General features: G+C 43.1%; 1 protein-coding gene across 1 annotated transcript in view; it reads right to left on the bottom strand.

Moving 5' to 3' along the window:
• The window catches only part of LOC120538295 (oxysterol-binding protein-related protein 9-like), a 75363-nt gene extending 63040 nt beyond the window's left edge, over positions 1 to 12323 (bottom strand). Inside the window, exon 1 of the mRNA XM_039767758.1 lies at positions 12123 to 12323. Within this exon, the coding sequence (XP_039623692.1) occupies positions 12123 to 12308 (186 nt within the window). The 5' untranslated portion in view covers positions 12309 to 12323. The remainder of the gene's footprint in view (positions 1 to 12122) is intronic.
• Positions 12324 to 18442: the final 6119 nt, after the last annotated feature.

Raw genomic sequence — 18442 nt, 5'->3', positions numbered from 1 at the left:
GGTATGACTTGGCCATATTTTAACAGTGAGATTTATTTCTTAGTTTCACACACAAGGTGGCCTCAGGCTCATGTCACCTGCCTGTACAGTTTATATTTGCTCATGTAGCCTACTTGTTCAAAGCTTCAGGTTATTACCTTTACATATCCTATTGTTCCGGATCACTCCAAGACATTCACTATAAAGCTGCCATTAAACAAATATTCTTTTAAATGTATTTTGAGAATAACTGAGACGTGCCGCTTTATAACCCTCCTGTTTCCATCTGCCGCCTTGTCGATAAACTTGGTGTCCTCTCTCTCTCTCTCCCCCCATATTAAAACAAATGCAAAAAACCTGGGGCTGATTTTTGATTTTTTCCTGTTTCTACCAACAGATAGAAACTACCCTTGACCACAGTACATTTATCATTTCAGAAACATGGCCAAAAATCAAGGCCTTTGTATCTGCCAAAGACCTGCAGACTGTCCTCCATGCCATGTTATTCTCCATTACCTTGGAGTCAGTCAGGCTTCTTTATCTCGGCTTCAGCTGGTTTACAAAAGTAGCTGCCAGGTTGTTAACAGGTTTCTGCAACGGGCCTCTCTTCACCGGCTTCCCATCAGGTTCAGGACAATATTTAAAGCACTAAATAATCTTGGCTCCTCCATATATTTCAGATCTCCTTGTGCAATATTCTTCCTCAAGGACACATAGATCAGGTTCCCAATTTCTGTTATCAGTGCCACATTTTCACCTCATAAGAAAAGGTGGCTGAGTGAGTTGCTTTAATTTGTCACAACTGGTTCAAATGGTCCTGACATTTAAAGCCCATTTAAAGTGTGTGGGCAGTAGAGGGCACCAGAGACCACCCCAACCCCAATTTAGATAAAACCAGTTTATGTACACAGAGGCTCCAGCAGTGCACTAAACACACACAGATCCTATCACGCTACCTTGTTCCCTTCTCCTCCTCTCCACCTCCCAGGCGAGCTTTGTCCACTTCCACCTGAGTAAAGGTAGGTGGCCCCTTTTAGGCTGCACCTGGGTGTACCCCAGGTGGCACACTGGTGAGGTCTGGAAGCACCCCCTGGTGTGGTGAAAGCCTCGCAAAGTTGGTGGTGACCACAGACCCCAGCAGGGCCGAGATTCCAAACTTCCAGCCCATGGTGCTGCTGTAGCCAGTCAGGGGACTGCCCTCTGCCATTCCAGGGCAGTTAATACCCCGGGCAAGGTCTCCATCATTAAAGGTGTCAAAGCCAGGTAAGAGCCCTGGCTGTCCTTTGCGAGATGCATCCTTTTTCTTGGCTGTTTGGACACAACGAAGGACGTTTTGCTTTGCATTTGGCTTGGAGGTCGTGATGTTCTTTTAAGGTTTGGGATTTGAAGAGCAAATTGTTTTGTCTTTGTTGGTGTAGGTTTATTCAGTATTTCTACGTCAGAGTTTTATTTTTGTCTTAGTTTTGATAAAAGGGGTAAGACACAGTATTGAAGTCGAGTGGAAAATTGTGTTTCATCGTGTAAAGGAAACTGTCTGCACCCTAACATCAGCAAAACCAAGGAACTGCTTATTGACATTCACTGCACCAAAAGAGCCTCCATGTCCGGTCACTATTCAGGGAATGGATGTTGAGGTGGTCCACTCCAAGTACTTGGGGGTCCATGTTAATGACAGGTTGCACTGGTCTCATAACACAAAGGAACTACATAAGAAAGGGCAGACTAGACTCTCTCTTTACCTTAGGAGGCCGTGGTCCTTTAACGTGGCAAGTGACATCCTTCACATCTTCTAGAACTCTGTGATGGCCAGCGTGGTGTGACTTCACGAGAGGCCCACCGAATCAACAGGCGAATTAAAAGGGCAGGCTGAGTTACAGGACACACTCTGGATCTCCTGAAGGTCGTAGCAAAGGGGACGATTAAAACAAAACTGAGTCCAGTTATGAGCAACGCCGCACATCCTCTCTCTGACACAGCAACACGGAGGACTTTCAGCAGAAGTGCATCAAGAAATGGGACGGAGGTCTTTTACACCAGGGGTCCCCAACCCCCGGTCCGCGGCCTGGTAGTGGTCCGACAGCTGGGCCGCGAGTAACACTCAGTGAAGGGCTACAGCAAAAAGGCTGCCCCCTTCACCGAGGACACTTTTCAGAACGCTAGGCGGGCGGCGCTTTGCAGCGGCACAGAGAGAGGAGAGAGACCGCGGTGAGAGAGTATTACGACAAAGTATTTCTATGTTTCTGACAATTTCCCCATATCATACAAGTCTATAGAAATCTCGTTACTACGAAGGACATTCAGCAGCAGATACTTCCATTACAACGAAGTGACCTTGAAATGCTTGAATGAATCATCCACAGAGCAGTTAGTTCTGTGGTCGCAGCTCAGTTGTGCACATTTGAACAACGATCCCCAAACAGAAACATTATATATAAAAAAAAAAAAATCTTTCTTCGAACTTTTCTCGTACTGTTTTTTTTTTGCTGTTTTTGTTTTTTTTGTTTTCTGTGATTTTCAGTGATACCTTTTTCTTATTGCTCGTCAACATTTGACAAACATCCATCGGAATTTAACTCATTGTCACCCTTCCATAGAAACGGCAGACACGAAAAAACGATAACAGTGTTAATGTTTGTGAGGTGCAATCTGTTGGAATGACAAATGCAATGCATACGTCTTTGTTATATGCAAAAAAGAAGAAAAATCTCGGGTTGCAAACGTATGTGAACTGCTGCATTTGTAGACGGCGAAAAAGCCGTTATGTGGTTCAGTGATGCTCCTTCAAGAAACATTCCTATTAATGTGGCACTCATTCAAGAAAATGTGAGGTTTTGGGACCTCTGTCAACGGGACAACATGCTGCGAGCCTGCCGTTTCCCTGCTCCGGCAATGGACAAACAATCTTACACAGACGCTGGAATCACGCTTCGGGATGCACGGCAGTGTGACGTTCCTGTTGGGTGGGGGGATCCCAAAAGAGTTCAGAAACCTCACAATACGAAGAAGAAGAGGAGGATTAGTCGGCTTCTGATTGATAACTGTGCTGCCCACAACATACTTTCACATTCAGATAATGTTCGCATTGAATTCCTTCCGCCCAATTGCACAGCAGTGCTTCAGCCATTGGGTTTGGGCATCATTCGCACCCTGAAAGTGTATTATCGCAAGGAAATGCTGAGAAAAATTCTCGTCAGCATAACTTGTAGGCAGAAGGAGTTTAAAATTAACACGAAAGAAACTATTGAAGCTGCTCCCATTTCCAACATCCTATCTTTGTGAGGCAGCGTTTTCTGCAGCGACAGCAACCAGAACGAGATTACGGAGTAGACTGAACATAAGCAACACACTTCGCGTGTCACTGTCTTCCATCGTCCCCAGATGGGACCTTCTGGATGCAGGAAAACAAGTTCAGGGCTCCCACTGATTCTGCATTACGGTAAGCTGTATGATTTCTATTACGATATTATAACTTAATAATAATAGAAATGTAATGTAAATTGTGTATAAAACTGCCCTACGAACCTGCCCCTAAAAAAATTTGCTTCTAGTAAAGCGGTACCCTTGGTGTCAAAAAGGTTGGGGACCACCTGCAGAGCACCTCCCTGGGACAGGAACAGCCAACTCAGAACTTTTCTGGCTTTATAGTCATTTTGGTGTGCGCTCAGACCAGAGTGTGTGTGTATAAAATAAGTCTGCCTATTTATGTAGGTATTTCTAGAGCTTATGTAAAACGTCACTTCTCCCTGGGGGCAAATAAAGTTCTAAACCAAGTTCTGAAAGTTCTTTGGTGCAGCCGTTTGTGTTTTTAAATGTAATTTATAAATACATTTATTTTTCTGTACTGTGTCTCTATAATTTCAAATAGTTTTGTGCATGACATTCAGCATGGAGGGATACCACGGAGCACCTCCTCTTCAGGGGCTACAAATACTAATATTTGAGATAGCACTCTTCCACGCCATGAACACAACAGAGCTCCACCTGCCCATCCTTTGTAATGACCTCAAAACTTAAATGTAAGAGCTAGAACAACAACATTTATTTCTATAGCACATTTTCATAACAAAAAAGTGGCTCAAAGTGCTTGACATAATGAAGAAAAGAAAAATAAAAGACAAAATAAGAAATTAAAATAAGAAAATTAGTTAACATAGAAAAGGAGTAAGGTCCGATGGCCAGGGTGGACAGAAAAAACAAAGAAAAAAAACTCCAGACGGCTGGGGAAAAAAAATAAAACCTGCAGGGGTTCCAGGCCACGGGACCGTCCAGTCCCCTCTGGGCATTCTACCTAACATAAATGAAATAGTCCTCTTTGTAGTTGGGGTTCTCACGGAGTCACTTGATGTTGATGGTCATACAGACTTTTGGCTTTTAATCCTGGAAGCTGAAAACTTCCAGCAAAGACCATCAGACAAAATTACAAGAAACTCTGATGTCACTTGCTGGGTTCACATGCTGTCAGACAGACGGTAAGGGGGAGTTTATGAGTCAGAAATTCCAAGTCGAGTCGGACAATTCACAGAAAACAAAGCCACCTACACAACGAGGTCGCTGTACATGTAGCAAGCACACAGAACACAAGCGGTGCATGCAAACAACTCCATGACATATAAAAATGACGTCCCTCAAGTTCAAGTCTGAACACCCCCGTGGTCAGCATGGACAGTGAAACATACTGCACACACTGGGGAAACATGCGTCAGCTAAATGACACACAATGGAAGCGTGAAACAAACAGAAAACCTGACTACCTACGCAAACTTACACTCCGCTCGCTAAGGTAAGTCATACACACCGTTGGACCATGAAAAACAACATGATCCTCAACTCAGCATTGGGCATGACAAGATGGCGAGACACTGCCGCACATACCAAAACCGAAAAGTGCAGCCTGAACTTAACACAGGAACTGAAAGAATACACACTTTACAACACATTCACAGGGTCAGCAGCAGCTCCATATGTTTTGCACCCATGAGCTGCATACGTGATCAAATGAGTAGAGGACGAAAAACAGCAAACAGCAGACGGTACAAGAAACAGGCCAACGTCATGTTCTTTCACGTACCCAGGGAGATTTGCCAATTGTCACATAAACAGCTTTCCGCAACAAAAACGAGAGCTGAACTTATGGGATACTGAAGGACAAGAATGTAGTAGTAATGAGATTTTGGGTTTGTAATCCAATGAACCAATCAGAGGGCAATGCAAGCTAGCGAACCAATCGGAATAAGCATTACTTCAGAACGGTTATGCAAATTCAGTTATCTACAAACCGGATTCCAAAAAAGTTGGGACACTAAACAAATTGTGAATAAAATCTGAATGCAATGATGTGGAGATGGCAAATGTCAATATTTTATTTGTAATAGAACGTAGATAACTGATCAAACGTTTAATCCGAGTAAAATGTATCATTTTAAAGGGAAAAATATGTTGATTCAAAATTTCACGGTGTCAACAAATCCCAAAAAAGTTGGGACAAGTAGCAATAAGAGGCTGGAAAAAGTAAGCTTTTCGTTTGAGCATAACGAAGAGCTGGAAGACCAATGAACACTAATTAGGTCAATTAGCAACATGATTGGGTATAAAAAGAGCTTCTCAGAGTGGCAGTGTCTCTCAGAAGCCAAGATGGGTAGAGGATCACCAATTCCCACAATGTTGTGCAGAAAGATAGTGGAGCAATATCAGAAAGGTGTTACCCAGCGAAAAATTGCAAAGACTTTGCATCTATCATCATCAACTGTGCATAACATCATCCGAAGATTCAGAGAATTTGGAACAATCTCTGTGCGTAAGGGTCAAGGTCATAAAACCATACTGGATGCCCGTGATCTCCGGGCCCTTAAACGACGCTGCACCACAACCTACTGCTACTGTAAAGGAAATCACAGAATGGGCTCAGGAATACTTCCAGAAACCATTGTCAGTGAACACAATCCACCGTGCCATCGCCGTTGCCAGCTGAAACTCTACAGTGCAAAGAAGAAGCCATTTCTAAGCAAGATCCACAAGCTCAGGCGTTGTCACTGGGCCAGGGATCATTTAAAATGGAGTGTGGCAAAATGGAAGACTGTTCTGTGGTCAGGCGAGTCACGATTCAAAGTTCTTTTGGAAATCTGGGACGCCATGTCATCCGGACCAAAGAGGACAAGGACAACCCAAGTTGTTATCAACGCTCAGTTCAGAAGCCTGCATCTCTGATGGTATGGGGTTGCATGAGTGCGTGTGGCATGGGCAGCTTGCATGTCTGGAAAGGCACCATCAATGCAGAAAAATATATTCAGGTTCTAGAACAACATATGCTCCCATCCAGACGTCATCTCTTTCAGGGAAGACCCTGCATTTTTCAACAAGATAATGCCAGACCACATTCTGCATCAATCACACCATCATGGCTGCGTGGGAGAAGGATCCGGTACTGAAATGGCCAGTCTGCAGTCCAGATCTTTCACCTACAGAGAACATTTGGCGCATCATAAAGAGGAAGGTGCGACAAAGAAGGCCCAAGACGATTGAACAGTTAGAGGCCTGTATTAGACAAGAATGGGAGAGCATTCCTATTTCTAAACTTGAGAAACTGGTCTCCTCGGTCCCCAGACGTCTGTTGAGTGTTGTAAGAAGAAGGGGAGATGCCACACAGTGGGGAAAATGGCCTTGTCCCAACTTTTTTGGGATTTGTTGACACCATGAAATTCTGAATCAACATATTTTTCCCTTAAAATGATACATTTTCTCAGTTTAAACTTTTGTTCCGTGATTTATGTTCTATTCTGAATAAAATATTAGAAGTTGGCACCTCCACATCATTGCATTCAGTTTTTCTTCACGATTTGTATAGTGTCCCAACTTTTTTGGAATCCGGTTGTAGAAGAATGACTCTCTGTCTCTGTTCTGTGACCATCTGCTGACTCCTGTTAACAGGGTGCTCCCAATTCATGAAGAGGAATTAGAAAAACGAATGAAGAAGCTTCCTCCTGCCCGGTTCTTTGGGTTGAATGATTAGTTAAATGCTCACAGAGGTCCTAGTGGAGGACAAAATTTCTCTCTTTAATATATTCCAGTTTTATTTCCTCCAGAAGAGCTGGCACTTGTAAACCTTGTGCTTTTACAGTGTGGCAACTTTTGATTACTTTACAGGAGATGAGAAAATATTGGTCATTAAAAACATTACACAAGCTAAACGCTGCCAAAGGTATACAGCTGGCAAGTTATTCCATTGTTTTGCCTGTTCCTAGACAGAAATGAGAAATTGCATTGTTTTATTTAAAACCTTTCATCATTTATAAGAACATTGCATATTTCTAAATGCTTTTGTTTACTAGAGAGGATTGTGGAACAGCAGTGCAAGTTGTGCCTTCTACCTCTTTAAATGACGACCAGGACCCAAGTGAGGACTGTCAGCGTTGCAACATTAAAAACACTAAATTTTGAGGGCTCCAGTTCAGCAGAACGCTACCATACTATCATGGGCTGCACCTAAATTGACTCGCACTCCCTGCTCACAGTGGCGGTGAGAATACCAACAGCACCTGCATCAGTCCACCTCTTTGAGCAGATGTTAAGTCAAGGAGGGGCGATAATGTGGCAAAAATAAGTGATAAAATCCTGCTATACTTTTCCGCAAGTGCAATGATTTGGTAATGAAGAGGGATTGTTAAAATAGATTTTATATAAACGTGAAAGTGTGTATGTCTGTCTGGCCTGGAAGTGCGAGGCTACAGCATGAAGCTCAAAGAAAGTGACCGTCTCCAAAGTGAAACCACCGCCGCGAATACACAAGCGGGGCAAGCACATCGGGAAAACGAAAACTCCGAGGAATGAGAAACTCGCTTAACTGCTAATAGACAACAGAGGTAAACACATCGGCAAAATGAAACCTCGGAGGAGAGAGGATCTTGCTAAACCAAAAATGCACAATCAAAGTGATTGATTGAAGTGTCAGAATCCATGGATTCTAGGAGCCCGGGCTTTTTACAGCACTGGTTTACACAGTTAGTTAATTTATAAATATGCAAAAATCACAGTACGAGTCAAAAGTCAAAAAGGCACAACTAGAAATGTTATTGTTTTTAAGCGAAGTTGATACCCTTTTCAAGCAGTAAAAGCTATCAGCAGCACTAGCAAATGTCTTGGCTGTTTTGCTAAATGAATTTAATGGCATCTTGTTATTTGATAAAGAAAGGCATCAATTTCTGTCAAAAACATGAAACTGTGTGTCCAGGCTTTTGACGGCTACTTTATGTGCAGAAGTTATTTTAAAATAAGAGCAGATTGTGGAGCCACATTACTTGAAGTGCCATAGCCTTTCAAATGCATCATCTTTCAATGCATTTATCGTATTTGTAGAGCATACTCGTGCACACTCAAGTCAAGTTGGGGAGCCTGCACTGGTACACTGTGTTGCCGCACCCACTACACGAGGAAACAGCTCAGGATCCCAGTTGGCAATCCCTCAGGCAGACAAGCGGTCCAGTACCACCCTCCGGAAATGACCCTCTATCTGCTGCAGCCAGGTGTTTTACTTGGGCGACCCCTTGGCCTGGTCCAGCCATTTGTGTCCTCAACGACGAGAATCCTACGAGCTGGATCACCCTCTGGGAAACGCACCACATGGCCATAGTTTTAATTTAATTTTTTTCATTTTTATTACTATTTAATTTAATATTGTTTCTTTGTATTAGTATACTGCTACTGGATTATGTGAATTTCCCCTTGGGATTAATAAAGTATCTATCTATCTATCTATCTAGTGCCATAACTGACACCCCCTCACAATCTAGGTAATGTGCATCATTCGCGACTCCATGAGCATCACAAAGTCAAACCAACAGTACCCAAGGGTTCTCTAAAAGAGACACAGTACCAAAGCAGTCCAGTCTTTGTCTCAGGTCACTGGATATCATCCATGTCTCGCAACCATATAGCAAGACTGGAAACCCCAGGACTCTAAAGACTTGGACCTTCGCCCATTTGCATAGATATGACCTCATGACCCCCATGCTCTCCCAATCCGTTTACTGGCTTCATAGGAAGAGTCATCAGAGACATGAATGGCACTGCCAAGGTAAGAAGCCATCTTTCAATACATTTACCGTATTTGTACAGCACACCCGTGCACAGGGTGGGACTCAAAAGAACTTGAACCAAATGTTAAAGAAATAGTTAAAAAACAAAATGTATGAGGAAACTGTGGAAAATCGATAGTACGTATGCAGACAACTTTAACCCAAACCGATCATTTACATTCAGATTCCTATCACTTCTTAACAATAATTCCTTCTGACAAAGTCTGTCCTCAGCTGATCTATCGTGCGTCTGCTGCTCTTTTCAATCTACAAGCTTCCATTAGGCGAGAATATCTTAAAACTCACAGAGAGCTGCCACAGCTATGCAGATGACACACAGCTTTACTTATCGATAGCACCTGATGACTGTGATGCTTTTGGATCGGTTATCCACTGTCTTCATAGCAATTCCAAGTGGATAAGTAGTAACTTTCTCAAACTAGGAAAACAAAATGATTAGCAAAAATGAAAACAGCGAGGGTATTAGAAATAAACTTGATTCCTTTCAGTTTAAAAGGTCAAGGAGGAGATAAAAGAATTTAGAGGTAATCATGGACTCTGCACGACATTTCAAATTACACATTAACCAGATAAGTAGGACTGCATTCCTTCGCTTAAGGCCCCTTATAACATTACAAGCCCCTAAAAAGAATCAATCCATGCTTTTGTTTTTAGTTGACTAGATTACTGTAATGCACTCCTAACAGGACTACCTAAGAAAGACATCAATCAGTTGCAATTAACGCAGAATGCTGCGGCAAAAATCTGAGCACATTTCACCAGTTTTAGCGACCTGTGTCATTTAGAATTGACTCTAAAATACTACTAATGGTGTATAAAGCCTTAAATATGGTGGTCTGCTTACAACTCCAAGAGCCAAACTTAAAAGAAGTGGTGAGGTGGCCTTTTGCTGTTATGCACCTAAAAGCTGGAATACTTTACCAATTGAGCTTAAACTGTGGAGCATTTTAAATAAACTGCTAAAAACCCATTATCTTAAATTTGCCTTTTTCATAACTACATTTTAGATATAGATTTTCAACCTGTACTAATCTCTGCCTTTCTGCTTTCATTTCTCGTTCTTCTGTGGTGGCGTTTTGCAGCCCACCACCAGATCAAGGCACTGTGCAGCCACCAGATGCTGGAATGAAGGCGGGTGCCTCAGCTGTTCACAAGACCCAATGAATCGAATCCTCAAAGAATCCTCAAAGACAAAGCCTGGAAATAAAGACGAATGAGTTAAGAACATTTATGTTGGGGGGACTGGGTGGTCTTTTGGATTTGGAGCCCCTGCAGATTGTTTGTTTTTGTGAGGTTTTTCGGTCCTCCTGGCAATCTGAACTTATCACTGGACTCATCTTTATAAACTGACATTATGATACTGTATACTAGGACACTACCCATGTACTAATTAGACATCTGTGTTTTATAAGATCATATAGATTTTTTTTCTTTGTTAGTTATTAATTTCCTTACCAAATCTCATTTGTCTTTTGTTTCCTTATAACTTTTTCTTTCAATCTTGTAAAAGCTACATTGTTTGTATAAAAATGTACTACACAAATAAATGTTGTTAGTAGGTTAGTATACATGAGACATGATCATAATGAGATGAACTGCCGATAGTGGTTGAAATGTCAGCGCTTATGTTTTACTTTAAAAAACTTGGGTCTTCTCAACTAGGACTCTTCTCGCTTGATTAAACCCAGTTACTCGATTCACTTGAATGTAATCTTTACAATTTAAGGCTGGATTTGAAACTTTAAGGTTAGAACCTGACGCTTACATGAGACTTGCCTATGAAGGATATTGTCCCATCCCTGCTATGGTGCATAAGAAAAAACAAAATAACCAACAGATGAATTTCCACTATCCTACAGAGAAAAGCCAAGCAAAATGACACCTGTCATTGGCTAACTAAAAAAGGTGTCATTTTGCTTGGCTTTGCTCTACATTCATAATGGCTAACACGGTACAACACCACTATCCTACAGGAGTACTCTCCTCTTATCTGTGCTCTGACTTCTACCGATTAACTAACTTAATATGTACATTTTTATGATACCTCTAAAGCCAGTAGCATCTACTTTCAGAATAGTTAGTGAAATCAAAGTAAAATTACATCAAACGTATAACTTTGGTTTACATTTGCCTAACGGATTGTTCTGTCAGTATACTCTTCTTATACAACAATTCTCTTATTTAGGATACTACTTTTAATACAGGTACTCTTTATTTATTACAAGCATATAAAAAGTTATTTACAAACGTTTAGCTTCCAGTGTTACATTTGGCTGGTCTCAGACTCACAAGGAATTAGGCTCGCCATGTCAGCGTTTCATGGTGAACACCACACATACAACACCTGTGCCCTGAAATGCATTTGTTTAAAGTCCATTACAAAACTTAAAGCGTGTTTAACCTTTCATAAAGTCCTTGATGTTCATATGCCTTGCCGTGTCATGACTCACACATCGTCTGAAAGTTTCTGACGGTCTACACAATTGAATTTTGCTCCGAAGCATACAAATAAAGTCCGCTGCTTTGACATTGAGACCCGGCAGCCCCACTGCTTTCCTTCATTTGTTCGGGGCCTGTGTGTCAAACTTCTAAAGTGCCACCTTCTGACCACGCCCGCTCTCAAACAACGCTGGTTTCCTGAAACAATGCAGTCATAAATTGAAAGTCACCTCAGAAGCACATCACTAACCACCTGTGTTGACCCACCACACCACTGTCCACAAGAATCAGCTCCACTTCACCTCTCACTCACTCGCACTCACACACAGAAGCAATCAAGAAACAACCTGTCCACATCCCATTTTGTTGAGCCACGACTGGACCGGTCACGCCCATCTCTCTCAACTATTGGCCGCGGCAAGATCGCTCCGCAAAGCAATTGGCTCCTTCAAGCCGTCAAGCAGAGCTTCCCCCGCCTCCCTCCGCGTGCCTGCCCCGATTCCCAACTCCTGGCAAAGGGCCTCTCCGCAGTTAGCCCGAGCTCCTAAACGCACTTTAGACAGCAGTACCCAGTCCTCCCCTAACGCATCTTCCCGATGCCTGCAGGCTTTTTACCGTGTAGTAGGAAAGAAGGCCCGCGTTGTAATCCAAAACAAACCAGCGGTACTGCCAGCCCTTCATGACGTTAGTCCATTTGCTGAGTGGCCCTTCCATGATGGACGCCATCTTTAAAAAAAATTCGCTCCGCCGAGGAGGGGCGGGCGCGGGATACAGCCTCGGCGTGATGATGTCATGGCGCATGCCTACCGTGGGCGTGGCTTGACTTGATACGCTAACTTCTTCACTTCGCCGGAGCTTCGTCTTATAATAAAAGTTTGTGCTTCTTGTTCCACTTGAAGTGTTCATTGAGGTGGGTTTTGTGTATTTTCTGTACTAATTCAAGCTCGCGGAGATCAGAAGTCTGTTTTGACAGCATTAGTTGAAATGCAGAATCGAAGCCTTTGGGTCGTAATCCAGCGTGTATGTGTTTTGGAAGTGGGAGGAATCTGCAGCGTTCGAGAAAATGAGAGTTAATTAAATTGACACCGTTGAGTAGTGTGTTGTAAGCAGTTTAGCCAGTCGGATGTGAGGCTGTAAGTTAGCCCCCATTGGACGTAAGGGTTCCTCCATCATTCGACAAAACAATACGCGTATTCAATGGTAACCGCGTTATGGTAAACGAGTTGTGGTCAGTATGTCAATCAATCAATCAACATTTATTTATATAGCACATATTCATACAAAAAAATGTATGTGCTTTACAAAATGAATAGAAAAATAGAAGACACAATAAAAAATAAACATAAGTCAACATTAATTAACATAGAATAAGTAAGGTCCGATGGCCAGGGTGGACAGAAAAAACAAAAAAACTCCAAAAGCTGGAGAAAAAAAATAAAATCTGTAGGGGTTCCAGTATGTGTCACCCATGCGTTTTAGGTATGTTATGTACAGTGCCGTAAAACATATCTGCTTCCTTACAGATATTCGTCTGTTTTTGCTTATTCACAGAACTCGATTGTTTCTGATCTCCACATTTGGTAGAATACAAAAGGCAACCTGAGCAAGCACAATGCACAGTTTAATAAATGACAATTTGATTAATTGAAAGACCTGCATTACTCGTGAAAAAGTAATTGTCCCCTTAGCCACTCAATGAACCAAACTGAAATGATACCGGGTTAAATTAGATTAGACACACCCAAGCCTGATTGCTGCCTGCCCTCTTAAAGTATCACTTCCATGGAACCTTCCCAGCAATGTGAAATTGGCACACAGTGTCTCCATCAAAAGAAATTCCTGAAGACCTGAAAAAGAAAGTTACTGAAACATGTTGGAGTCTCAGCTGGACTATTGCTGTTCCCTCCTTATGGGACTTCCCCATCAGCTGCTATCACGTTTCTCCAGCTCCTCCAGGCCTATAATGACCTCTTGGGTACGGCCATCAGCAGTGTGTCTGTCTGCGGAGAGAGTGTCGACCTTGTTGAGAAGTTTACTTACCTCGGCAGTGACCTTCATATCTCTGGTGACTCTTCCTATGAAGTCAGTAGACAGATTGGGAGAGAATAGGAGGTCACGAGGTCGCTGGAAAGGGGTGTGTGGCCCTCCCAATATCTATACAAAAGGACGAAGGTCCAAGTCTTTAGAGTCCTGGTGCTTCCTTGCGAGACATGAACGCTATCCAGTGACCCGAGACAAAGACTGCACTCCTTTGGTACTGTGTCTCTCTGTAAAATCCTTGGGTACCATTGGTTTAACTTTGTGTTGCTCATGGAGACCCGAATGAGGCACATGACCTGCATTGTGAGGGAGCGTCAGTTACGGCACTACGGCCATATGGCGCGTTTCCCAGAAGGTGATCCGGCTCGTAGGATCCTCATTTTTGGGGACCCGATTGGCTGGACCAGGCAAAGGGTCGCCCACATAACACCTGGCTGCAGCAGATAGAGGGTCATTTCTGGAGGGTGGGACTGGACCGCATGTCTGCCTGGGGGGTTGCATACCGGGATCCGAGTTGTTTCGTCGTGTAGTGGGTGTGGCAACGCGCTGTACCAGTGCATGCTCCCCAACTTGACTTGACTTGACTCCAGAATGAGGTTTCCTGACTGAAGTTCTTGGTTCCTCATTTTTGTCCTACTACACTCCTCTACGTTGGTCTTTCCACTGGCTCCCCATTGCTGGAAAGATCTAGTTCAAAACTCGCATCCTGATCTACAGTTCTTTAGATAGTTATGCCTCTCAAGGTCTCCAGTCCTTAGTCTCTGCCCACACGCCGCTTGAAGAAGTCTCCATTCTGCCTCTGCATGCCTGCTGACCATCCTTTCTGTTGCCAGATATGCCAAGAGTGGACAGTGCTTCTCTGTTCTTGCTCCAAAGCTGAAGAATGATCTCACTTTATTTAGTTCAACTGCACCGAATTTAATTGTGTTTAGGTGTCCTTAGAAAGTGCACCTTTTTTATAAAAAATTCTGTATCTGCTTAGCTTCTCTTCTACAGGATAGCTGCTGTTGTACTGACAAAGACTTTAGGATACTGAGTTTTGTGTCTTAGTCTAGTTGTAGGTGTAATTAGGTAGTAGTTCTACTGCCTTGTGCTCGCTCATTTTTTTATCTTGTCCCTAGCCGCCTTGATGCTTGCCCCTTCATTCTTGCAGGTATTAAAACCTGCCATGTAAGTTGCCTTGGAGAACAGCAGATAGGAACAGGTTATAAAGCAATACCCTGGGACTCCAGAGAACCACTGTGAGAGTCATCATCTCCAAATGGAGAGAACTTTTGAAAAGTGGTAAGTCTGCCTAGCAGCAGCACTACAAGAGTGAATAGAAAACTCATCATGGAAGTCGCAGAAGAACCCAGATAAACACCTATGGAACTGCAGGCCTCTCTCAGTTTAGTTAATGTCAGTGTTTTTACGATTCCACCATTAGAAAGACACTAGGCAAAAATGGTATCAATGTGAGAGTTGCCAGGTGAAAACTGCTGCTAAATAAAAGGAACATAAAGACTCATCTAACATTTTACCAAAAAGCACCAGGATTACCCCCAAATATTGGCGATTCTAAATTGGCCCTAGCGTGTGCTTGGTGTGTGGGTGTGTTTGTGTGTGTCCTGCGGTGGGTTGGCACCCTGCCCAGGATTGGTTCCTGCCTTGTGTCCTGTGTTGGCTGGGATTGGCTCCGGCAGACCCCCGTGACCCTGTATTCGGATTCAGCGGGTTAGAAAATGGATGAATGTTTGGGATAATGTTCTGTGGACTGATGAATCAAATTTGGAACTTCTTGGGTCCCATGTCAGCTGGTGTAAAGCTAACACAGCTCTCCACAATAAGAACATCTTGTCCACAGTCAAACAGGGTGGCAGTAGTGTGATGGTGTGGGGATGCTTTTCTGCTTCAGGGCCTGGGCGACTTGCCATAATTGAGGACAGTGTGAATTCAGCTGCCTTCCAGAAAGAACAGAATGCAAATGTCCAGTCATCAGTCTGTGATCTGAAGTTCAGGTACAATTGGATTATGCAGCAGGTCAATGAACTGAAGCACAAGAGCAAAGTCCACCCCTGAATGGCTGAAACAAAAACAAAATCAAGGTTGTGGAGTGGCTTAGTCAAAGTCCTGACTTGAACCCTATTGAGATGTTGTGACCTTAAATGGGAAGTTTATAGTCAAAATTAAAACAATTCTGTAGATAAGAGAAGGCCAAAAGTTCTCCACAATTGCAGCTTTTGCTGCTGAAGGTGGTACACCAAGTATTAGGTTTAGGGGGCAGTTACTTTTGTACATGGGTGGTGTGGGTGTTGGTGAACATTGTTCCTTCAATTAATCAAGTTATCATTTTATAAGCTGCAAGTGGCCTGAGGTCATTTTTTGTATTCTGCTAAAGTTGTTTAGAGATTAAAACTAATTAAGTGTTACGAATAAACGAAACTGGAGGAAATATGGAAGGGGCAAATATTTTTTCACAGCACAGTGACTTTCTGACTTCAAAAAATACTACACACGGGTGCAAAACAGAAAGCAGATCACTGCTGACACACCTGTCCTCTCCAATGGGTGGTTGGTTTGCTCTCAAAGCAGCCTCAGTTCTTTGTGACATGAATTCCATAAGGTGCTGAGATGAGATTCTAGCCCATTTTGACATGGTAACATCATGCAATTTCTTTAGATTTGTCAGCTGCAAAAAGCCCGTTCCACCACAGCCCGGAGGTGTTCTCTCTTGGATTCGTGTCCTGTGACTGGGAAGGCCACTTAAGAACACTGAACTTATTGTCATGTTCATGAAACCAGTTTGCATTGTGCCATGGTGCCTTATGTACCCATTAGGTGATGAGTATATTGTAGCTACACTTGGTCATTTAAGTACTCAAATATTTATTTATATGCATATTATGATAGACGACGCACATATGCGGGCATCCTGGCTTGAAGGGGGCAAGTTTCCTTCCCTGGAAGGGAAGCCAGCCCTTCCGAAGCATGAGAAGGAAGGCCAGGATCAATCTGCCTTGGCCAGGAGACAGGCACGAGATGCCAGTACATGGTTATGCTGGCGTTCCGGCAGGCTTGGACTAAGGAACGGTACACGGTCGCAAAGCAAGTTTAATGCATGAACAGGGACTACATGCCCCTCCCAATACATTAGGTGACAGTGTCCCTGGGCAATGCTGTCTATAAGGTACCTGCAAGACATACTGGGAACTTCAGTCCCATGGGGCAGTCTTGTTGGGTTCTGTAGCTGCAGGAATCTGTGATCCTTTCTTTGTGGAGCATCTGTTTGACCAGGATCTGCCCTAGCAATGGAAGTACTCCCGGGTCCAAGATAAAAGCCACCGCCCAACCTCATCCAAGTGAGTAGGAGTTGGGTGCAAGAAGAAGGAGAGAGAAGAAAGGAAGACGTGTGTTATTTGTGATTTTCAAAACGTTTTTGTAGGGTATTTGTACAAATAAACCTTTTTTATTGTACCCGGACTTGTGTTGTGGTGGTTGTGTGTAAGGTTTGGGGGTGTTGCTATGCCCCCTACTGATCAGTATAATATAAGTTGTTTCTTCTGTCAAGTTGCCATTTCTCCTTAGGGATGAATGAAGTAAGTCTAATTTATGCAAATTACAGAAATACAGTAGTCAAACCAGCCCGTCTGGTGCCAACAAGCATGCCACAGTCAAAATCACTGAGGTCACATTTTTTTCCACTCTTTCTGGTGTTTGATGTGAACAATAATTGAAGCTCCTTATCTGTATTTGTAGGATTTTATGTATTGTGCTACATAATATACATTTTATTGCATCTATTGAGCTGTTGTTACGACAATCAATGCAGATGAATTAAAATACAATACGCGTTTGTATTGCATTTTAAACTGAGATGAAAATTGTATCATAGTGTTAAGCAATCGGTTATTTGGTTGATACGTTTTTAATTATGACAATAACACCGTGCCAAAATGAACTACACCAGGTGCATATGTTTTGCACTGCAATGTAGTTAACATGCTGGATTGCATTTAATTTTGGCACAAATGATCCTGTCTCTAAGAATGATCAGGGTAACACGTTCAGGTTTAGATGTTTTATTCGTGCCCCCAGTGCCGGCTTCAGATACGTGAAGGGGATGACGCGCCTCACTTGGGAGTTTTGTTTACAGCGCTCGCTGACAGCTGCGAGGCGGAATCACCCACCGTACAGACCTCGGTGTCAATCGATCAAAGTTTCGAACCCAATCTCGTCTGCAAAATTTAAAGCGTGCGAGTCACAGCTTATTCATTAGTGGCCCAAACACTTAATATTTGTAACCATCCTTTACATTTATACGCAACCGCCTTCTTGTAAACCTTGCCTGTCGCACTGCACGGGACGCGTAATGGAAAACATCGCGTCCAGTTTGGAGAATTCATTGCTATGCGGCATCTATCTGACTAATGCGGTTCATAAATGTCGACTATATAGTCGTCTTCGAACAATTTATAATCAAGTTAGTGGCGATTTTTTTTTGAAGGCGACAAACCGGTGACGATTACGTGCTGGAGTAGGGAACGAAGAGGGGTTGGGCGTTGAAAACAAAAGAGTAGGCCGCTGAAGAATTCCAACGGCTCGCGGGGAACATGGAATATCAAAAGATGCGAGCGAGGCGACTGATCTCACGAAGGGTTTTAGAATTTCGCCAATAGATCCGTGGAGTCTTCAAGGCGAGACCCGCAAATCGCCTTATTCCCATTTTTGAGTGGCACCTCTGCCATTTTTTGCAGTGCCTTGAGTTGGCCATAAGTCCGAACAAAACGGTTGCTAATATTTCGTTAAACTCGACTACGAAAAATAAAGAGACCTCCTCATTTCATCTGAAGAAACCGTAATTGTTAACATGCCGAGACTTGTGTGTTTCGGAAGGCGCCCGCCGCGACTAGCAGCAT

This window comes from Polypterus senegalus, chromosome 10, assembly GCF_016835505.1.
Source record: "Polypterus senegalus isolate Bchr_013 chromosome 10, ASM1683550v1, whole genome shotgun sequence".
Taxonomy (NCBI): Eukaryota; Metazoa; Chordata; class Cladistia; order Polypteriformes; family Polypteridae; genus Polypterus; species Polypterus senegalus.
Note: the sequence above shows the minus strand (reverse complement) of the source record. Positions and strands in the feature narration are given on the sequence as shown.